Raw genomic sequence first — 24,550 nt, forward strand, 5'->3', positions numbered from 1 at the left:
TTGGTTATGCCACTCTGATAAACCCAATCAGCATTATGATTTTCAAATTGAACAAGATTGTCTTGGGGATTATTTTTGTGTAAAGTCAGATGTGTGTGTATGCACTAATGTCATGTATGTATGAATGATGAATACAAGTAACTGTCTCTCTATTTATCATCTACCTATGCATGTATGCATATAAGCATGTATATAATTAGCATACTACAGGTATATGTAAATAAGCATCTTTGTCCATCTCTACCTTTGTATTTATCTTTACATTATGTAGATATCTATGTGTTATATCTATCTACCCACCTATCTATCTATCTATCTATTTACCTACTTATCTACTATTTTTCAGCCAACCCATCAATCAGAGCTGTTTTGGATTTTAGTGTTTTGGATTTTGCTGTATGGAGCTCAAAGGGTATATTACAGTCACTGTGAAAAATACAAGATGGCTCTTCCCATCTTTCTATGTCCTCATGGATCTGGTCATCAGGACTGCCCATCCACACTGCTGCTGCTCCTTAAGGCACACCACTGGTATCAGTTGTAAGCTTTTAACAAGAGGAGGCTAGAGGGGGTGGGAGGTGCTGCATGGTTTGTCCTGTTATCCCTGCCAACTCATACCCTACTCAAAAGTGTATGGTTAAAAACTCTTTATCTGCTGCTTCCTTATTAAAAAGAGTTTCAGGTGCCCTTGGAAAAGTCCCAGCTCCTCAGGAACCCCAAAGGCCTCCACATGGCTAACAAGCTATGCTTCTATATTTTTCTAAGTGTAAGTAATAGAATTTTCTCCCCCACAGTCATGCAACAATGAGAAATCTCTACATGTGGTCATGATCGCCAACACTAGCTGTGGCTTCCCCCAACACCGCCACAAAGTTTGGTTTCAAGATCCTGAAGTAGGGCAGTCATGTGCTTCTTGGTGACTTTCTTTCCTTTCCTTGCCCTGCTATCCCTCTCAACTCTTTCTTCCTCCCACTGTCACATCTGCCTATGGAATTGCTCCCTGTCCAAAAGTCATTTGCGTCATGTTTATTGGTCACATATATTCTATCCTTCTACTAGGTTGCCATATCTCTCGCTAATCACTGTCTAAAGCTATTGCCATGTTGACCTCCCTGACTGGACACTGGAACCTGCTCATGCAGGAAGGGCTATTCCTCCCAAAGGCAGTCAACTCCTATTTTTAGGAAGCAACTCATACAGTTGCTTTTCCATTTATTGGAAATACACACTTTTCCAAAGTAAACCAGTCAGTCTAGAACTGTCACTCTCAACCACCTCTATTACCTAGCTCTCACACTCTCCACCACTATTTGCCTGCCATGATCAGCCCATGTTCAGGAACCAGATAACCAGAAACACTGCCTGCCTCTTCTTCGAAGCCCCCTAGAATTATTCGGATGGGTTCATCCTAAATCCACTTCCACCATCATTCCTGAAGAGACCTCAGTGGAGGTACTTGCCACAGTTCCCCTTCTCCCTCAGCTACCTGATCAAAATGGGAGCCTAGTTATCTGCCCCCCCCCCCAATATGGGTGTATCCTTCTTGGTCTTGGAATCTGTGAATACAACAGACCTTTTTTTCTTTTTTAAGAACTCTGGTTCTCCATAGATAAATAATAATAAAACCCACTAAACAGGAAGAAAAAGAGAAGAGAGAAGGTTGTACATAGGGTTCAAGGGAAATTACTGAAACAGGAATAAATAGCAAGTGTCTGGATGCAGAGAAACAGTAAGAGCTGCGGAGATAGCATAATGGTTATAAGACTTTGATGCCTGAAGTTTCAAGGTCCTAGGTTCAGTCCCCAGCACCACCATAATCCAGACCTGAGAAGTGCTCTGGTAAAGAACAAACAATAAACAAACAAGCAAAGAAAAAAAATGAACAGGGCTGCAATAGAAACTTGGACTGAGCACAAACACACTAAGGACCCATGTAGGTGCTGTGTGCAGCATTTCCTAGTGGGGAGGCTTGGTTTCCAGTCCAGTGTTCACAGCTTAGAGGGCTCCTAGTTCTCCTCTCTCCCAGTTGCTTCTCTTACCATAGCAGCTTACTCAGGAAAGCAGCAGAGAAGTTAATTTCCTCGCATGACTGATAGTAAACATTAAATGTGGAGTTGGATCAAAAATTGCTATCACACTATAAATAGACTCATGCTTGCCCCTTTTAACTAACTCTCGGTGCTCTTATTCATTAAGATTCAGATGCCGTGGAGCAGATGCATCTTCTCTCCTCTTGGATCCCAAATAAAACACCCCGTATGGAAGCAGATGGCTTTGTATAAATCAGATGACATTTTACAGGGTGAGATGGCTTCATCAGAACAGTATTACAGTATCATCTTTTGGGGTGAAATAGGGTCAAACAAATCTCCTTTTAATTTGAGGGAACATTTACATACAAAGTTCTCAGGTCATTTTAGGAGTGCCTTGATCACTGGGTCATGCTACCAGTATGACCTCTACATCATTTTTCTTCCAAGGGGGGGAGTCCCAGGTAATTGGTGAGAAAGTATGATAAGAAATCAAGAATGGTTAGGCACCCTCCTAAGAGATGGTTCTATTAAAACAGCCAAGAGGCCAAAGAGGTGGTTCAGCAGGTAATACACAAACCTTAAAGTGAGTGAGGTCCTGGGACTGATCTCCACCTAATGGGAGCATCACTAACAGCAACAAAGGAATACCATGAATGGTGGAGTGAGTTTCTCTGTCTCCTTTCCTTCCTTCCCTCTACCTTATCCTGTCTCTCAAAAATACACAATGAAAAACTGGGTGAGGGAGGCCAGTTAGCAGTATCACACATGTGTGAGGTCCTAAGTTCATGTCTCTACATAAAACAATGATTTTTAAAAACCTATAAATAACATAGTTAACACCCCTTTCCCATTTAGTTCTCAGAAAAAATCTTTCCGTGTTTACTGCCACATGTAAAAGAAGTTGGCTTTGCTGATTGGAAGTCACAAGACTGAACACAGTTTAAACAACACCTATTTGGACACTTAGCGATGGACAAGGAAAGGTGAAAGAGGTTTCATTTCTTTTCACATGAACTATAAAATGGAGAGCAACTGTGTTGGTGACATCTTGACAAAGAAAAGTCAAGATGTCACCTTGATGTTACAAGGCTGATGGAAGAAGACAGCCTGCTTTTTTTTTTTTTCCTCAAGGACAGGCTCCCCAGGAGGTAGGAATACTGAGTACTTATAGCTGTCCTGATCTAAGGCTGGAGATTGGGAATGCCAGCCAGCCTCATACTTACAAAATTTTCCATCATAAAGGAAACTCAGCTCACTTTAGAATGACAGAGATGTCATTCTGTTGTCTCACTGAAACATTCCAGCACTTTCAAGAATACAACCAATGTTTCTAACTCCAAGATAACATAAAAATATTCTCCCATTTCCTTAGAACAACAACTGGTTAATGAGAGGAGTGATTTTTTAAATAGATAAGCATATATGGATTCAAATAATCATTAGCCTGCTTTAGAAAATCCAGACAAGCTACCTAAATAACAACCAGGAGAAAGTCTAGAAATTTCTTTTCCTGGGATTTCTTTCCAAATCATTAATATGATTTCTCAGTGTCTGCCTCATAGAATGTATCTTCTATTACTCAGAATCCTAGCTATGCAACAACTGTCCTCAAAAGACTGTAACACACCCTTGTAACAAATGCATCAATTAACACTGAGCCTCCACCCAAGAGGCAAGGCATATCATCCCCATCCCTATTCTTTTTTTTTTCCCCTTTACCCTAAAAATAGTGAGATTATCCTTTTTGTTTCAAGTCCTCATTCCAAACTTCTGACTTTTTCCCAAATTGCCCAGTGTGTGGAAACTATATCATCTCTAGGTTGGCTCTCTCCGGCCTTCATAACCAACTGCTCCACCTCTCCTGCCATTCCCAGCAAAGCCTAGGAGTAGAATATTTAGCCCCCAACCCCCACCAAAAACAAAGTCAGGGTTAACAAGAAATCCCAGTGTAAGAGCTCAGAATTATACCAGGAAGAAACAAAAACTCAAGATGAGCACCCATCCACAGTTGAACACCATATTCTTAAACTGTGAAAATAAAGAAAGAAAAGATGCTTTAAAATGAAGTGTAATGTATCTACTGTAAAATGTAAATCATTAATTATCCGATGGGGGGGAGAGAAAATAAAGAAAAAAAATTACTAAACCAGAGACTACAAAAAAAAAAAAAAGAAGAAGAGTAAGGGCTTCAAGTATGTGCAATACCACAGTTGAGGCCTCCCTAACTAATATTTTTGGGTTTGTTTTTGGGGGGGGAAGAAACACTAGAGTGGGGGTCGGGCAGTAGTGCAGTGGGATAAGTGCACATGTTGTGAGATGCAAGGACCAGTGTAAGGATCCCGGTTCAACAACCCCCCCAGCTCCCCACCTGCAGGGTGGTTGCTTCACAAACAGTGAAGCAGCTCCGCAGGTGTCACTGTCTCTTTCTGTACCCCTCTCTGTGTTTCCCTCCTCTCTCAATTTCTCTCTGTCCTATCCAACAATGACATTAATAACAACAATAATAATAACCACAACAACAATAAAACAACAAGGGCAACAAAAAAGGTGGGGAATAGCCTCCAGGAGCAGTGGATTCATGGTGCAGGCTAGGAGCCTCAGCAACAACCCTAGAAGCAAAAAAAAGAAAAGAAAAAGAAACACTAGAGCAAGGGAGAGATATCAAAACACATCCCGTGAGTACCCATTCATTGGGGAAACTGACGGTCCTTCCTAGCCGACTGAATCCACATGGATCCCAGTCACTTTCAAAGCCAGCAACAAGCAGCTCCTGACAGCTTTGAAGCTATTGGTCCTGCTCTTCGAGTCCTCCAACTTAATGTTGAGGGGCTGTCCTTTGCCAAACGCGTTAACCCGAACTGCCCCTGCGGCTGCAGACAGACTACGTCCCACACAGTCAACGACTGCCACCTCTCCAGATTCAAAGGAGGTCTCGAAACTTTACATCAGGCTCAACCTGATGCTGTTAACTGGCTACGGAAGAAGGGCAAATGCTAGAAGAACCCCACCTTCCAAGGAACTCTCTACAACTGAAAAGTAGCTTCGGCAATCCTCAAAATGCTGTCTTTGAAACCCGTTGAATATAAAAGAAACAATCTAGAGTGGGGGAGACAACATAATGGTTATGCAAAAAGATTTTCTTGCCTGAGGTTCCAAAGTTCCAGTTTCATCTCCAAGCACCATGATATCCAGAGTTGAGCAATGCTCTGTGCTCTCTCTCATGCTCTCTGTATCTCTCCTTGAAATAAAAAGTAAAATATGTTTTAAAACTTTTTTTGGAAGGAATGCTCTAATAAGAGCATTTTTAGCAGCAATATTAGTTTGAGTCTGCAGAAAAGTCAAAAAACTTCAAAACTCACGACCATTTTCTTTTTATCCACCAGGGTTATGGCTGGAGCTTGGTGCCTACACCATAACTCCACCACTCCTAGTGGTCATCTGTTTTTCTTATAGAGACAGAGAGAAATAAGAAGAGGGGAAAGAGAGAGGGGTGAGGGAGGAAGTAAAGAGAGAGAGAGAAAGAGAGAGAGAGAGAGAGAGAGAGAGAGACCTGTGGCACTGAAATTTCCCATTATCAGGTAAAACACAGGACCTTGGATATAGCTTATTGCACATGGTTAGCATATACATTCTACCAGATAAGCCACCACCTGACCGACCCAGCAACCATTATTTTTAAAAGAAGAAAACAAATCAATACTAGAAAAACTTCTTAAAAGTGCAGAAATTTATTGATCCTGTACGATCTACCAGGTGTTTTCAAAATTGGCGTTTCTTTTCATGGGGGGGGGCATTTTAATTCTTCTTTTCTTTTTATCTCTTTCTTTTTCCTCAACCCACACTATGTCCTCATATACTCTACCTGATCAAGTGGCAAATGCTTCAATGAACCCTACTCTCTGACAGATGTTCTGTCCAGTAAAAGTCGCAAGCATATACGCTATATGTATTTGGATGACTGAGGTAGTCTGAGCAGTTCATTTTACCCCCAGGCTTGACATCCAAGCTGTAGGATTAAGTCATTTAGACTGCACATGATTCCTATAATATGTAGTGATTTTGCTAATGTTGTTCAGTTTTATTTCCTTGCCCAGAATGATTTCCATTAGCTAGTTTGCAGATTAGCCACCTAATCTCCTAACAAGAATTCTTCGATCAAATGGTCTGAAGTGGCCCCACATCTAGTAGCTGCCAAGGGACTGATTTCAGAGATGGACGAAAAGTAGACACACAGGGAAGTTCAGATAGTGTTATTAATAGTAGACCCAACTTTCTCCGAGCTGCGTATCATGACTTAATGGGAAACCCTGAAGAGATTAAAGAGGGAATTACATTACCATGAATAATATAAAAAGTGATATTCTGTCTAAAAAGCTTTCGAGTGCAAGTGACTCAAACAAATATATTAACAGAGCTTACAGCAGATTCAATCAGGTTGAACGTTCCCCAGAATTTATTTTGAAATAAGCTTTATATATCTGTGAGGTGAAGAATGAGTCTGTTGGTGACTGGCAGGAATGCTATTAATATGTAGATTTTAATTCTGTGTGATTCTGCAGAGGTACCACTGTCCCTCCCCCAACACCCACAGCTTCTCCCAATTACAGATGCAGTACATACGCCACTACAGCTCTTAATGCCACAATTACATTCTGGCAGGCCAATTTTTCTCACTTGATTCTAACTTCTGAAATTCAGTTCAAAATGTGTATTGCCAAGGCACTGATAAAGCTTCTATATTTATTATTTATTTAGTTAGTTTTAATGAGATAGAGAGAGAAATGGGGGGGGCATGGTAGCACAACTGATTGAGATAACATGTTACAATGCACAAAGATCTGGGTTCAAGCCTCCAGTCCCACCTGCAGAGGGAAAGCTTCTCATGTGATAACAGGGCTGCAGGTGTCTCTCTGTCTCCCTCTTTATACCTTCATTCCTCTAAGTTTCTAGCTGTCTCTATCCAATAAATAAATGGACACCAGAGCACAGTCTCAAGCATGAGAGTTTTTGCATAACTTCTCTCTCTTTTTTTATCCCCAGCATTATCGCTGGAGCTCGGTACCTGCACTATGAATCCACTGCTCCTGAAGACCCTTTTTTTTGCCCTTGTTGTTACTGTTGTTATTACTGTTGTTTGGATAGTGAGAACTGAGATAGAGAGAAATCAAAAGAGAAGGGGAAGACAAAGTGGGGACAGAAAGACAGACACCTGCATACCTGCTTCACTGCCTGAGGCTCAAACCGGGATCCTTATGCCAGTCCTTGCACTTCGTGCCATGTGCGCTTAACCAGCTTCATTACCGCCTGGCCCCCTTTTGCACAATTTCTGTCTCCCTGCCCATGAGCTTCTATGTTTAAAAGTATGAGTTTACAGGGGCTGAGGAGGTAGCATAATGGTTATGCAAAAAGACTTTATTTCCTTGGGGTTTCCAAAAGTCTAAGGTATTACTCCCCTAAACCATTACACAGCAGAGCTGAGCAGTGCTTTGATTAAAATAAAAGTATTTGTTATGGGTTTGAGCTTGGTTCCCATGTCACTGGAAAAAGAAGCTTCAATGTTGTGTGCACACCACCACCACCACCACCCCACACACACACCATTTCTATCTCCATCTGAAAGAGTCATTCTGGAAAGGCAAAACCCCCCAGCAAAGACAAAAAAAAAAAAAGTATGAGTTAAGTCACTCCAATTCATTCATCTGCACAAAAATTCCAGTTCTGGGGTAACATTAGAGAAGGGGATAAAACTTGTCATTTAAGATAGAAATATGCTTTACCAAAAGTAGATGCACATGAATTTACAACTAAGCCATGATGTTAATGGGGTTATAGTGTGTGACGGTTTAACGAACTGTAGCCCAAAGGCAAATATTGAAATGAAGGCGTTTACTTTCAAATCAACAAACCTGAACTGAACCATTACAATAAGTCCCATTAGCATTCTGGTTATTGGGCAAAATCATTTCATCTCTAAAATTAATTAAATAAATTGGAATGACCTGCAGTCATTTCGGTGGCAAGCGGACAGAACAGCACTGCATGAAAGGCAAATTCATTTAGAATCAACTGGCCCATCAATTCTATGAGAGATGATGTTTAAATTGATGGGAAGTGAAAGTTAAAACTATGATTCATCCATTAAGGTGGTGACTTGCACTGAAGGAGTTTGTAAAAACAATTTTCAACATAGAGGCTACTTTATTATTATTATTTCTTCAGGGTATTGATAAAATGCCTTTGAACTAAGATGCAAAGTTGGTCAAAAAGGTCAACATTTAGAAAATTCAGATTATATCCTGAATTGCATCTAGTTTACTTCCCAAATAATCTGCATTCTTCTTTTTTTTTTATTTAGCTATGAAAGGCAGTGAAATAAAGGGTAGGTGGTGGAAGAAATAGAGGAGGCCCAAAGACTATTGCCAGGATTTTGGACAGAATCCACAGCACTCTCTTGTTTCAAATCACCTACAATCCAAGGCTTCCTTGATGACTTTCTGGAGAAGACATGGAAAGATAAGAAGCACTGATTAAGGATTTACTAATTAGTAGTGCTAGGCCAGTGACCACACCTCAAAAGTCTGGCACTGCCTGCATCCCATCTGCAGGGGGACATTTCACAGTGGTGAAGCATGTCTGCAGATGTCTCTCTTTCTCTCTTTCTCTCCCTCTCTGCCTCTTCTTCTCCTCTCAATTTTTCTCTATTCTATCTAATAAAAATAGAAAGGGGGAAAATAAAAGAAAAAAATTGACTAGCAGGAGTGCTGGCACGGAGCCCCAGCGATAACCTGTTGGCAATAAAAATAATAATAATAATAACTTAAAAAATATTTATTTATTCCCTTTTGTTGCACTTGTTGTTTTATTGTTGTAGTTGTTATTGATGTTGTCATTGTTGGATAGGACAGAGAGAAATGGAGAGAGGAGGGGAAGACAGAGAGGCGGAGAGAAAGATAGACACCCACAGACCTGCTTCACCACCTGTGAAGAGACGCCCCTGAAGGTGGGAAGCCGGGGGCTCGAACCTGGGGATCCTTAAGCTGGTCCTTGTGCTTTGCACCACCTGAGCTTAACTGGCTGCGCTACCACCTAACTCACAATAGCTTTTTTTTTTTTAAAGTCAACCACTGCAGGGCCACTGTTATTTGGATGTTAATTTTTTTTTCCTTCTGAGCAGTATTAACTTAAAAATGCACCTAGACTCTTTGGTCCTTTATTTTGTAAAGTGGGAATGCTCATCTATTAAGTATTATAGATTTCCCAGTTGTTTTGTTCAGAGTTATTTTGTTCTAGTGTTGAGAAAAAAAAAATCTCTGATGTTGAACAAAATCATAGAACTGGCTTTCCTTACATGCCATTTTGCTTAGTCATAGTTTTCAAGGCCCTATCCATGACATTAAATTTTATCTTCATGTATTCACAGTGCCCTGATCTAGCAGGAGTGTGTATCTCAACTCTTCACAACACATTCACTGAAGTGTCTCCCCGATAAGGAATCAGTAACAGAAAGTCTCACACTATCTTTTTAAATTTTATTATTTTTATTTGTTTACTGGCTAGAGACAGCCAGAAATTGAGAAGGAAGGGTGAGACAGAGAGGGAAACAGAGCCTTGTTTCACCACTTGTCAAGCTTCCCCCTGCAGGTGGGGACAGGGGACTCGAACCCAGGTCCTTGTGTACTGTAACGTGCACTCAACCAAATGTGTCACCACCTGGCCCCTCTCACACCATTTTCATGGATTTAATCTGGTAGAGCTTCCAGCAGTCCCTTACCCTTCTTTCCACTTTCCAAAGATAACCTTCGTAGTTCTCAAATAGTCTTCCAAAGGGGTTACACCAGTTTGTGTTTCCATCAGCAATGTAGCAGAGTCCCCTTTTCTCCACAGCCTCCCTCAAAACCTGTTATTTCTTTTGTTGATGTAAGCCATTCACACAGCTGTGAGATGGAATTTTCAGTGTAGTTTTAATGTGCATTTTTCTAATGATAAAGTAAGGGCAACATTTCTTCATGTCTGTGGGCCATGTGATGATACATATATTTTTTTAAAAGGTTCCTATCCTTGAGCTTATATTTCTAACCTCCAACAACATGAGGAATAAATTGTGCTATTCAGTCACCTAGTTCATGGTATTGTGTCCCGGAATCTTTAACAAACCAATGTATAGACTACTTCTGAGTGAAGACTCAATAACCCTTTGATGGTCAACTATGATACTGGGTATCATTGTGTTCTCCTTACTCTCATGATATTTGGGAAAAAAATGAGACTCATAAATATGTTTAAAAAACAATCTGGAGACATTCCAGGAGACTACAAGGGTAATGAAGATACCTGTGTCCCCAGAAGCAGTGCTTGGGATATAAATTCTCTGAACAAGTAACCTGAGGTTACTCAGTGCACGTACACACTCCACACACCCAAAATGCTGTCCATAGGAAGGAAATCAATCCATCCTGCTCTTTTATCCAGAACAGTTAAGATACAGCCTTCTCCAAAAATCTGAGTTCACTGATAAATAGCCACTGGGGGGGGGGGGGAAGATTCCTTTTTTAAAAGGAGAGTAAAGACCTGATTCTCTACTAGGTTTGGTCTTATTCTAGAAATACTTTTTTTTTTTTTTAATCTTTATTTATTGGATAGAGACAGCCAGAAATCAAGAGGGAAGGGGGTGACAGAGAGGGAGAGAGACTTCACCACTTGCAAAGCTTTCCCCCTCCAGGTGGGGACTGGGGGCTCTAACCTGGGTCCTTGCTCATTGTAACATGTGCGCTCAACCAGGTGCGCCACCACCTGGCCCCTTTTTCTTTCTTTTTTTTTTTTCCTCCAGGGTTATTGCTGGGCTCGGTGCCTGCACCACGGATCCACCGCTCCTGGAGGCCATTTTTCCCCCTTTTGTTGCCCTTGTTGTTGTAGCCTCGTTGTGGTTATTATTATTGCCCTTGTTGATGCTATTCGTTGTTGGATAGGACAGAGAGAAATGGAGAGAGGAGGGGAAGACAGAGTGGGGGAGAGAAAGATAGACACCTGCAGACCTGCTTCACCGCCTGTGAAGCGACTCCCCTGCAGGTGGGGAGCCGGGGGCTCGAACTGGGATCCTTACGCCGGTCTTTGCGCTTTGCGCCACATGCGCTTAACCCACTGTGCCACCGCCCGACCCCCTTTCTTTCTTTTTTATAAAGGAAATTTAATTTCCTATTTTTTCTTAAATTTCCTTTATTATTGGATAGAGACAGAGAGAAATTGAGAGAGGAGCTACAGAGGGAGAGAGACAGCCACCTGCAGCTCTATTTCACCACTCATGAAGCTTTCCCCCTGCAGGTGAGGCCAGGGGCTTGAACTCTGGTCCTTGGGCACTGTAGTATGTGCGCTTAAACAGGTGCACCACTGCCTCACCCCTTAAGCCAGGTTTCTGTGCCAAATACAGACCTTGTCTTTCTCTGCCTCTCGGAAATCTAGGAGAATAATTGCACTTTTCTGTGCAAGTGCAAAAAAAAAGTCCGAATTATAGGCCAATAGATGCCAGGACCACTGGCTTCAACTATATTCTGATTTTTTTTTTCCTGAACCCCACAGTCTCTGCCTTGAGAAGCTTCCAGGTGTTTCCCTGGGGGGAGGAGGGGCAGTGTTGGCTACAGTAATGAAGTCTGAAGGCATCTTATGAGCGAAGGAATTTGACTAGTGTGTGTTCTTCTGTTGGTCTGCAGATAATAGGAAAGAAGCTGAAGTGATTGCAAACTGACCCTCACTAAGCATCAAAGACATTTGTTGGAAGTCTCATTCTGTTATAGAAAGAACCCCTGATACATACACATGTATTGTTGACAGTGTAGAAGGCAAGGGAGTCTTAATTCTTTTTTTTTTTTTTTTTTTTAGACAAATTGAGAAGGGAAAGAGGAGCAGAGACACCTGCACTGAGTCACTACTCATGAAGCTCTCTCCCTGCAGATGGGGGGTGGGGCCCTGAACCTGGGTTCTTGAGCACTGTTAACCTGTACTTAGCTGGGTGTGCCACCATCTGGTCCCTCAGGCCTTATTGCTAACCAAAAGGGAAGAATGGTTTGTTGATGAGCAAGTGTCAGAAAAGAATATATATATCTTGTGGGGAATACTGATCTTAATGATTTCTCCAAGAACTTAGATAGATTTCAGTAAGTCAGGAAGAAGTCAGAGAGCTAAGACCCTAACATGAAAAAGTAACATCACTGAAGCAACTTTATTTTTTTTATTTTTTTTTATCTCTTAATCTCTTTTTGAGATCTGTTACTTCTTTTTTAGTTGTCTCTAATTCTTCCTCAATCTTGCTAATTCTGTCTTCAGCCTCATAGATTCTATTCTCTCTGCCCTCTACTGTTTTCTGGAATTCATCTATTTTGTTGCCCTGCTCTGATACTGTTTTAGCTTGTTCAACTAGTTGCATTCTTTTTTTTTTTTAATTCTTTTTTTTTATTATTTAAGAAAGGATTAATTAACAAAACCATAGGGTAGGAGGGGTACAACTCCACACAATTCCCACCACCCAATCTCCATATCCCACCCCCTCCCCCGATAGCTTTCCCACTCTCTATCCCTCTGGGAGCATGGACCCAGGGTCATTGTGGGTTGCAGAAGGTAGAAGGTCTGGCTTCTGTAATTGCTTCCCCGCTGAACATGGGCGTTGACTGGTCGGTCCATACTCCCAGCCTGTCTCTTTCTCTCCCTAGTAGGGTGGGTCTCTGGGGAAGCTGAGCTCCAGGACACATTGGTGGGGTCTTCAGTCCAGGGAAGTCTGGCCGGCATCCTGATGACACCTGGAACCTGGTGACTTAAAAGAGAGTTAACATACAAAGCCAAACAAATTGTTGAGCAATCATGGACCCAAAGCTTGGAAAAGTGGAGAGGAAGTATTAGGGAGGTACTCACTGCAAACTCTAGTATACTTCTGCTTTCTTACTTTGGTGCCATACTCCAAACTCAGTCAATTTCTGCTTTGCGTTTCTACTTCCTTTTTTTTTTTTTTACATGCATAACATTCCCCAGATTCCCATTTAACAATACAACCCCCACTATTTCATTCATCATTTTTCATGGATCTGTATTCTTCCCACCCACCCACCCCAGAGTCTTTTACTTTGGTGTAATACTCCAATTCCATTTCAGGTTCGACTTGTGTTTTCTTTTCTAATCTTGTTTTTCAACTTCGGCCTGACAGTGAGATCATCCCGTATTCATCTTTCTGTTTCTGACTTATTTCACTCAACATGATTTTTTCAAGGTCCATCCAAGATCGGCTGAAAACAGTGAAGTCACCATTTTTTACAGCTGAGTAGTATTCCATTGTGTATATATACCACAACTTGCTCAGCCACTCATCTGTTGTTGGACACCTGGGTTGCTTCCAGGTTTTGGCTATTACAAATTGTGCTGCCAAGAACATATGTGTACACAGATCTTTTTGGATGGATGTGTTGGGTTACTTTTTTTTTTTTTAATTGGCCTCCAGAGTTACTGCTGGGGCTTGGTGCCTGCACTACAAATCCACTGCTCCTGGAGGCTATTTCTTCCCTTTTGTTGCCCTTGTTGTTTATCGTTGTTATAGTTATTATTGTTGTTGTTGTAGTTGTCATTGTTGTTGGATAGGACAGAGAAAAATCGAGAGAGGATGGGAAGATAGAAAGGAGTAGTTAAAGAGAGACACTTGCAGACCTGCTTCACTGCCTGTGAAGCAAGCCCCCTGCAGATGGGGAGCCAAGGGCTTCAACTGGGATCCTTATGCCAGTCCTTGCACTTTGTACCATGTGCACTTAACCTGCTGTGCTACCACCCAGCCTCCAGTCATCTACTTTTTAAAAATTCTGAATCCTCCCCACATCTATGGACTTCTAATCTTTGATAAGGGGGTCCAAAGTATTAAATGGACAAGGGAAGCTCTCTTCAATAAATGGTGCTGGGAAAACTGGGTTGAAACATGCAGAAGAATGAAACAGAACCACTTCATCTCACCAGAAACAAAAATCAACTCCAAATGAACCAAAGACCTGGATGGTAGACCAGAAAATATCAAAAACTTAGAGGAAAACATTGGTGGAACACTTTCCCACCTAAAGCTCAAGGATATCTTTGATGACATAAACCCAACTGCAAGGAAGACTAAAGCAGAAACAAATCAATGGGACTACATCAAATTGAAAAGCTTCTGCACAGCCAAAGAAATTATCACACAAACAAAGAGACCCCTCACAGAATGGGAGAAGATCTTCACATGCCATACATCAGACAAGAGACTAATCACCAAAATACACAAAGAGCTCCGCAAACTTAGCACCAAAAAAGCAAATGAACCCATCCAAAAATGGGCAGAGGATATGAACAAAACATTCACTACAGAAGAGATCCAAAAGGCTAACAAACACATGAAAAATTGCTCCAGGTCACTGATTGTCAGAGAAATGCAAAGAAAGACAACACTGAGATACACCTCACTCCTGTGAGAATGGCATACATCAAAAAGGACAGCAGCAACAAATGTTGGAGAGATTGTAGGGACAGAGGAACCCTTCTGCACTGCTGGTGGGAATGTAAATTGGTCCAACCTCTGTGGAGAGCAGTCTGGAGAACTCTCACAAGGCTAGACATGGACATTCCATATGACCCAGTGATTAGTCTCCTGGGTATATACCCCAAGGACTCCATAAGACGCAAACAAAAAGATATGTGTACACCTATGTTCATAGCAGCACAATTCGTAATAGCTAGAACCTGGAAGCAACCCAGGTGCCCAACAACAGATGAGTGGCTGAGAAAGCTGTGGTATATATACACAATGGAATACTATGCAGCTATTAAGAACAATGAACCCACCTTCTCTGACCCATCTTGGACAGAGCTAGAAGGAATTATGTTAAGTGAGCTAAGTCAGAAAGCTAAAGATGAGTATGGGATAATCCCACTCATAAACAAAAGTTGAGAAAGAATAACAGAAAGGGAAAGTAAAAGCAGGATTTGACTTAATCTGGGGTAGGGCACCAAAGTAAAAACCCTAGGGTGAGGTTGAGGGTGGATGTTCAGCTTCCCTGGGTTGCTGGGGGTGGGGGGAATGGGATGGGACACAGTCTTTTGGTGGTGGGAATGGTGTTTATGTACACTCCTATTAATTTGTAGTCATATAAATCACTATTTAATTAATATGAGAGGGGAAAAATTGATTATATGTCTCAAAGTTTTTAAAGCACAGATTGAGTCTTTTTAATACATAGGCTGAGTCTTTAATATGTTGACTCTTAAAAGCCTAGACCAGGTAGAACAGAAGCAACCAGTGGCACAGCTATATATAAATACTTTCAAAGGACATAAATTATGGTGATGTTGTGTATGATACAGAAAATCCTAACGAAGGGATTTTTCAAAGTTAACCCAATTGCCAAATAATGTGATTATAGCAATAACTATGTATTGTCTTCTTAAATCCTAAGACAGAAGGAACCTCCTGCTTCCTCTGTAGAGCCTATATTTCCCCCAGTCCTGGAACCTCTAGGGTGGGGCTCACTTTCCTGCATGCTTCTCTCAATTCGTACCAAATGATATTGCATCTGCTGATCCCAACCTAATCAACATGAGTACCACCTCAGCATGCTTCACTTCAGACTGTGTCCAGGGACATCAGGCATGGAATGTCAACCCTTCACCCTCATTAGTAGGGTGAGACCCTTCCTTTCATTGTATTCTCTAATTCCATTCCAGGTGGTTCACTTCCAAACAAAGTTCCAAAATCTAGATATAGACCAAGTCCCATGAGATATAGCAAATGTTCACATGTATCCATAAATTAGGGCAAAATATATACCTGAAAGCAAAAGTACACAATAGTCTGCAGTGAATCAGTATAAAGTTCATAATAAAATAATGTCTACCTGGACTCAGATACCCTCCTCACCTACTTCCTATTACAGTTCTCTCACTTGCTCCAAAGCTAACCTCATCAAAGCAAGGACTGCAAAAGCTGAATGAGGGCAAGAGACTGGCATACTTTAATGATGACTCTTTAGTCACTATCAGACCACACCATCAGCTGGGGCCCTGTTAAGGAAGTCCTGAGATTCTCAAACAGACATGATAGGCCTAGACCTCGAATAAATCCCTCTTTCCATTGTTACTGGTCAACTCTATCAGGATCAACAAAATAGACCCCTTTGTGGGCCCCATAGGACCTTGCCCTAAACTTGGATCAACAATGTTCATCTGAAGGAAGGATGGACAACATACTCTATGCTACACCTGAGGAAGATGGGTCCTGGCATTGGGGCAGCTTGGAATATTGCTACTCATGAACACAGAATGTGAGCTCAGATCTATAGGGATGCAGAGGTCACATAGGCTCCTAAGCTTAATATGGACCCCAGATAACATCAAATCGATAGGGTTTACAGTCAACAATATTTATAACCCTTTCCCATATTTGGGAGCTACTCTCTTCCCTGATCCAGCTTTCTGGTCCTTTTCCAAAAATCATCTCCCCAGACAATAACTTGGATGCACCTGCATGTCAGATTTCAGGCTCAGGGGAAAAAAGAAAAAGAAAAAAAAAACCAAAAAACAAACTATATATATATAGTATAGCCACAGGCCCTTTAGAATATAACTAAAATATGCCTACTAGCTTTCTACAAAATGGAGGACCCCCCCCCAACTCTTCATCTGCACTATTCCAGCCTTTAGGTTCATGATTGTTCAATAATTTGTTTGGCTTTGTATGTTAACTCTCTTTGCAGCCCTAGGCTCCAGATGCTACCATGATGCTGACCAGACTTCCCTGGACAGACAGCCCCACCAATGTGTCCTGGAGCTCTGCTTCCCCAGAGCCCCACCCTACCAGGGAAAGAGAGAGGCAGGCTGGGAGTATGGATCGACCAGTCAACGCCCATGTTCAGCAGGGAAGCAATTACAGAAGCCAGACCTTCCACCTTCTGCATCCCACAATGACCTTGGGTCCATACTCCCAAAGTGATAAAGAATAGGAAAGCTTTCAGGGGAGGGGATGGGATATGGAGATCTGGTGGTGGAAATTGTGTGGAGTTGTACCCCTCTTATCCTGTGGGTTTTTCAATGTTTCCTTTTTACATATAAGAAAAATATTTAATCCTTTGCTTGATGGTTTTCCAGAGTACTGCTCAGGTCTGGCTTTTGATGGTGCTGGGAACTGAACCTGGGAACTTGGAATCTCAGGCATAAAAGTGTTTTGCATGACCATTATGTTATCTTCCCAGACCTATAGTCTCATTTTTATTAATCTCCCTTGAATCCACTGTGCATTCACAAGTGTTATAAAATGGTTTTGAGTAGTCTGGGAGGTGGTGAAGTAAATAAAGCACTGGACTCTCTCAAGCATGAAGTCCGGAGTTCAATCCCTGATGTCACATGTACCATAGTGATATCTGGTTCTTTCACTCTCCTCCTATCTTCTCCATGAATAAATCAATAAACCTTTTTAAAAAAAGGGAAATAAATGGTTTTGATGCTAGGCCGTACTATTTTTATTACAGCTCTGCCACTCAATATCTCTGTGATTTGGGTAATCACTTTATTCAGTTAGCTATGGTTTCCTCATCAGCAGATGAAGAACCACTTATTTAATACAGTAGAAATGATATCTACTTAATCTAACTGTTGGGAAGATCAAACAAGACAAGGAATGGAAAGATCTCAGTAGGGTACTCTCAACAGATCATAACCAGGATGGTATTATCATTAAAGAATCAGAATTTATTATTAGTAATTAATGTAAAAATGTTAGCACTTATTGAAAGGTGACTACTGCTTAACAATTATAGTCAGGGGGAAGTCTCAGTATCAGTTCTCTATTTCCATACCAAAATATTTGCTCTCAAAATGGAATGTTTTATACACTGAGAAATAAGAGCTAGTGTTAGATATTGGCCAAAATATGTAAGTCAATTAATTCACAGATAATTTGAAAATAAGAAACACAGGTTTCTGCTTGGCAAGACTTTCCTTACTTTTGTCACTTCCAAGTTTCACACTGAAGACTCTGAAACTGAAAAATGGAAGTCTAGCTAGGGATTATCTTTCACTATGATGTTCTAATAATAATCTCTTCTTTGTCAAGAAATTTATGGCAGGGTACTGGAGCATTAGTTTATTGATGACTAAAGTATTAACTGTCCTTGATACAAATAAACAGGGGTTTGAATCATAAGCAGTTAGGGCACCTACTGAGACCCTGGGGGCTATGCAATTTATGAGCATTCAATTCTCATCAATGTATTGTCAGTATATATCCAAGGCATCTGACAGGTTCCTGTTTCAAGGATGGATGTTCTTCCATAATCCAAGGTGCACACAAAGGTAAGGTGTCAGCCTATATAAACTTGAAGCCTCAATCACCACTGAGGATTTAATATTGGAAATTACCCTTCACCCCAGACTTTTTTTTTTATTTCAAGTCTTTCAGAATGTGGTATAATCAAGACAGTACTTATGACAAGATTTGGCAATTGCTGAAGTTTCCTTGTTGGGGTCCAGATCTCTATTGTAAGGGCTGGGTGGATGTTCCAATGATCAAGTATTGGTCCTCAGAGTCTGTGTTAGAAAAAGAAGATACTTTATACATGAAGGGAATTGGCTGCTAATGTGGACAACATGGAAGATGTTGGTTACCTGTTAAATAACCATCATTTCTCCCTTCACTAATGCTACCGCAACTCCAGGTTCCCTCTCAGCTCAAAGAATTCCTGATTTGTAAGAGATAAATGTGATATCATTTCCCTTTCTGAGACACATCAAGGTATGTAATGCCACTCTAGAGGATGCATCATGATGTAAGAAAATGGTACCAGGAGAACAGTATTATTTACAAAGATCCTGAGATGTGCCACTGGATATTTTTGGGTATTCTACATTTTAGATTCTGAAAGGTTCAGTGTCAAAGAAAATTAGAGAAATTTTTCTAGGAAGTATTGGTATAGAAGACATGTGAAGATTAAATTCAGGCACATAGTAAACTGTGTATGTGTATTTGTTTCTTTGGTGTTCTGTGAAAAAGATCCTCTATTCACCGGGTTCAAGCAAGATACAAATGCATGAAATCAGCCCATAGTCCTTTACTGATTCTTTAAAATGAAAGAAAAAGAAATCACTGTCGGGAATCCCCCCTGCTCTGATGCTGTGGTCTATTTACATAATCACTGTTTTGCCTGAGACCTGCCCTGCCTGCAGGGTATTGGTTAATCCCACTGGTTAGAACCTTTCCAACAGCTGCTATGGAAGCTTTCTACTTTCGTGCTCTTTTCTCCACCCCTTCTCCTAGCCATGTCCTTTTCCCACTTTCCACTTCCTGTTAAAGATACATATAAAGGCATTGTCTCTGATCAATAAAGGCATTACATTGCGTTCCTGCTCCTCCACGAGTTCCTGGTCTCTCTCCTGCATCGCTGAGTAAATAGCAGCCCAGGTTGGCTCCAGTGGTGGAGTTCTCTCCAACCCAGAAAGCACGAGCCTGGGAAGAAACACCCACAATGCTAGCCTGGCAAATCACTACTTATTATTTTTCGCATTACAAAAATAACATATGCTTCAAAAAAGAGAGGAAAGATGTTAAAAAAGAGAGAGAGAAGGAATAAGTGGGGAAAAGCAACAAATAGCATAAGTTATTTGTTCTACTTGTTCATAGATCTATGCCTAACTATGTGCATATAGAAGCCTGGAAGACAGATACTATTATACAGAAAAGAATTTGGAGGTGTACCAGTGCTGAACTGCTTATTAAATGTCACATTTCTCTGTTAATTACTGATGGAGACAGACTAATCCACTGCTGTTTGGCCAAGTTCATTAACTTAACCTTGAGCAACTAAACTATACTTAGCAAGAACTCCTATAGCTATCTCAGTCTGTCTCTTTAACCTTTATATGTGCCTACCTATAACATACATATGTTCATAACAAAAGTAGATTTATATACTACATGCCATTTTGTAAACTGCTTTTCACACTTAAAATAAGTCATCAAAATTCATTGTTCTCTGAATATTTTCATATTTCTTTCAACATACAAAATATATTTAATTTCTCTCTCTCTCTCTTTTTGCCTCCAGGGTTATCACTGGGGCTCAGTGCCTGCACTATGAATCCACTGCTCCTGGAGGTCATTTTTTCCCATTTTGTTGCCCTTGTTATTGCTATTATTGTTTCCATTGCTGTTGTTGTTGTTAGATAGGGCATCTAGAAATCCAGAGAGATGAGGAAGACAGAAAGATGAGAGAAAGATAGACATCTGCACACCTGCTTCACTGCTTGTGAAGTGACCCTACCCCGCTTCAGGTGGGGCTTGAACCGGGATCCTTACTCCAGTCCCTGCACTTTGCACCATGTGTGCTTAACCCACTGCACTAGCGCCCGGCCCTCTACATTTAATTTCTTACCTCAACCCTCAATTCAGCTGAGCATTATCAAATAATAAAAAGCAGGATGCTTGGGTTCAGGTGGTGACATACCCAATTGAGCTAACTTGTTACTATGCTCAAAGATCCGGGTTCAAACCTCCAGTCTCTACCTGCAGGGGGAAGCTTCACAAGTGGTGAAGCAGCACTGCTGCATGTGTCTCTCTCTCCCAGTCTATCTTCCCATCTTCTCCCAATTCCTCTCAGTGCTATCAAGTGGAAATAAATAAATAACAGAGACCTTTGGTGATGGGAGTGGTGAAAAATAAACTCTCTTGTCTCTCTCCTTCTCTATTTCCCTTCCCCTCTCAATTTCTCTGTTCTATCAAATAAAGAAAAGAAAAAGTAAAGAAAATGGCCACCATGAGTGGTGAATTCATTGTATAGACACCAAGCCCCAGTGATAAACCTGGTGGGAAAAATAAATAACTAAAAGCAGGGTGCAAAATAGAATAAAGTCTCCGCTGAGTAAAATAAGTAAGAATACATAAGAACTCACAGAAAGTCACAGCTCTGGCAGAGATTGGTAAGCAACAGCCCAGGGTATGTGTAGCCACTATCAGCAGCGCATTGCAGGGTCCCAGACCCCAGAGAACTTGAGCACTGAAAACAGCTAGCAAACAGCATCCTGCTTGTATAGCAAAAGCAAGGCTAGTTCATCCTTCCTTTTACCCCAAATCTGTGGCTTTCATGAACACTGATGATGTCCCTGAGTAATGACTGTTATATTTGCTATCAGTCAAACTGTGTTTGACTACCACACACTACACATATGTGAGAGGATCTAGGTCCAACTAACAGTGCAAAAGTGATTCTGACCAAAGCACAGAATCAAGACTGAGCCTAAATGAAGATGTGATTAACAATGGATACAACAAAAACATTCAGATTCCTGATTCTGTCTGAACTGAAGATTTCCTGCTACAAGACACTGCTCAAGCCTACATTGTGCAGTTCATGTTTTGATTTTTTTTAGTAATATTTATATCACTCTCTCAGATAGATATTGGCCATAGATTCAAAAGTCTAAGAAAGTATACTGGAGACACTGAGCAGGAGTGTTGATTTTCATTCTTAGGTTAGCATGTGGTTTGGAATATGTGCATGTGTATATTGTGCTGTGTGGGTTCCAAGTATGTGTATTGTATGGTGTGTGTGTGTGTGTGTGTGTGTGTGTGTGTGTGTGTGTGTGTGTGTGTGTGTGTGTGTTGGGGTTGTAAATCTGAAACTTCTATTTAAATGTAAGTGGGGTGTTATGAATTTATATTGGAACTGATTCTATGTGAAAAGAGTGAATTGTTCAACAGAGGTACATTAATTGCAAGACGAAGAAGGTATTCCAGCATCAAGTACAAATGCCTGGGGGTCATGCTCTGAGGAAGATTATTTTTGCCCCTACCTCTGACATTAGCATTAGTAATGACCAGCTGCCTCTCTGTAGAGCGAAAACATTCTCTGGCAAAGAGCAGAAAATTCATTTCCCAGGGGGGCCGTCCAACTACAATTTGTGCAGATACTGCTTGTGTAAATCTGTGCATACATGGAAGAGAGTTTAGGAATTTGTTTTAATGCATCTCTGTGCACTCTAAAATGTAATGTCTTTGGACCAGAAGTCCTACTTCTGTCAACAAGAATTAACCAAATATTTTGCACCTCTTCTGCATCCACTTCTTATCAATACAGAATTGCTTACTGGAAGAAAAATGTGCTCTTTAAAATTCAACTGTAACTTCCCCCTCTGAATAATGCCATAAGTTTTCTTTCTAGGATGACAACAATAGGTTCTGTGACAAGATGGCCTACCACATGCCAAGCAGAGAGGCAGAGTGCTGGGTATTTTAGGAATTTATTTCAATGAATTCTCACCAAAAAAAAAAAAAAATCAAATCCTTTTAGTAATAGCACAAGCTCACAGAGGTTCAGAAATGACTTCTCATGCTTTAGTGCTATTGTGAAATTGTCTGTAGGCCTAATTACTAACCAAACTGGGCTCTAGTCAGTTCTATACAAGTTCATTGAGCAACTGCAATGTAGCACACACTGAGACTGGAGGAGAAATCAAGTGAAACAATTTCTATAAAATATAATAACAGGCTGTGAGAAAGACAGACATGAGGAATGAAGGTTCAAGTTTCTTAAGTAGTGCACACCCCAACATGATATCTCCTGTCTCCACATGCTTTCTTATATCCAAATTTCTCCCTTTCTTTCCTTCTTTTTGTCTTAATCTTATTTATTTATTTATTTATTTATGTATTTATTATCAGAACACAGCTCAGCTCTGGATTATAGTGGTGCTGCGGATTAAACCTGAGTCTTTTAAACTTCAGACAGGAAAGTCTGTTTGCTTAAGTACAATGCCATCACCCTAGCCCTCCAATTTCTTTCCACCAAGACTACCTCCTCACACCTCCACCCCATCTACTAAAGGTATAACAGAACATTGTTCTGCTCACTGTCTAAAGCCACTCTTTCATGTAATGGAAGAAACTGCAACTAAAGAAACCTAGAAGCAAGGCAAGTTTGCCAGTGCATCTCTTAGGTACCATTAAGAACAAAATGAATAGAAATAAGCAGTCCTTCAGTATCAGCTGACATATTTTACACTTGTCTACCCTGGGTTTCAGGAAGGGAGCAGAGGGGGTAAAAAGCTCTTGCAACAGGGCTTCAACCTCAGATGCCAATTTTAGAAATTAGAAGAGTCTAGTCCCTTTATAACCTAATTGATGATAAGGAAAAGGCTATGAAACATGTGTTATCAATGTCAAAATTCAGGAAATAGTCTTTAGAGATATGGAAGGATAAATCCCAGCTTGAGCAATAAGCCCTGGGAAGGGAATGGGCAGTTCAAGAGTTCAGATCACGTTTACTGGAAAGGTGTTCAGTTAAAGAGAAGGGCTGGCTCCAGACAAAGGCACAGAAAGGTCACCCTCTTAGTCATTTCATCTTCATTACAGTGGGAAAGCCTGCAGCTGAGCGCACACACCAGGCCTTTGCTTGCACAGAGGTTTAAGACTCACCGGAGGTTAAAACACTAAGCAGGAGTAAACATATACAGACAACGCTGGCAGTAGAGCCTACACATTGAGATCTAGACCTCTGAGCACAGCCCCAGCCATCCCAAATCAATGTCCTAGGAACACCCCATCCCCACCTTTTTTTTTCTTTTTGCGTGAGTGATAGATTAATTAAAGATTACAATCTGTCTTTCTCCAGAAGGCCAAAGAATTGAACTTGAGATTAGTAACTTAATTTTCTTTCAGGTGACTGCCAAACTTAAATGTGTTTTCCCAAATAAAATAATTCCCCGATCTGTGAGGCTCAGAATTCCATGTCCAAACAAGACAGCGTTGGCAATTTGCCCTATAACACAGCTCCCATCTTTTGACTTTCAGGAATGGGAAGGAAAGGTGAATTTCATTTGCTGATTATCAGCAGGCTGCCTGAGAGATGGGTGAGGGCTGCTGGAGTGGGAAAGTGGGTCCTGACTCTCATGTCTTCACATGCTGAGCAGGCCCAGCCCAGGGATTTTTCATTTTGGACTGTTCTCCACACAAATGGGCAACTGTAACCCTCTCACCATCTTACCAGCTCATATAAAACAAACTTCACATTGACAAGGCAGGACAATGGTACACTCAAGAGATCCATGACCTAGGACCATGGGCTCAAGCCCCAACCACCAGCAGGAGGGACACTTCACAAGCAGAGAAGCAGGCCTGCAGGAATCTTTCTTTCTCCTTCTTTATTTGATATATAGGATACAGACAGCCTGAAATCAAGAGAAACACCAGCAACACTGCTTCATCACTTGCAAAGCTTTCTTCCTGCAGGTAAGGACTGGGAACTCAAAGGCTGGCCCTTGCACATTATAACATTTATCCTCAACCTGGTCTACCACCTGTCCCATCTCTCTCCCTCTCTATCTCCTCTTCCTCCCCTCTCAATTTCTCTCTGTCATATCAAAAATAAATAGAAAGACAAAAAAAAAAAAAAAAGAAAAGAAAAAGTGACCACTGGCAGCAATGGATTCATAGTGCCAGCTCTGTGCCCCAGTGACAATCCTGGTAATAATAATAATATATA

General features: G+C 41.0%; 1 protein-coding gene across 5 annotated transcripts in view; it reads right to left on the minus strand.

Moving 5' to 3' along the window:
• The window catches only part of WWOX (WW domain containing oxidoreductase), a 1,192,279-nt gene that overhangs the window by 674,026 nt on the left and 493,703 nt on the right, over positions 1–24,550 (minus strand). Inside the window, exon 10 of one of the 5 annotated variants that reach the window (XM_060185127.1) lies at positions 5,185–5,271. The exons of the other annotated variants lie outside the window; for them this stretch is intronic. Coding sequence (XP_060041110.1) covers positions 5,200–5,271 — 72 coding nt within the window. The 3' untranslated portion in view covers positions 5,185–5,199. Of the gene's footprint in view, positions 1–5,184; positions 5,272–24,550 lie in introns of those variants that run through there. 5 annotated transcript variants of the gene reach the window in all.

This window comes from Erinaceus europaeus, chromosome 2, assembly GCF_950295315.1.
Source record: "Erinaceus europaeus chromosome 2, mEriEur2.1, whole genome shotgun sequence".
NCBI classification, from domain to species: domain Eukaryota; kingdom Metazoa; phylum Chordata; class Mammalia; order Eulipotyphla; family Erinaceidae; genus Erinaceus; species Erinaceus europaeus.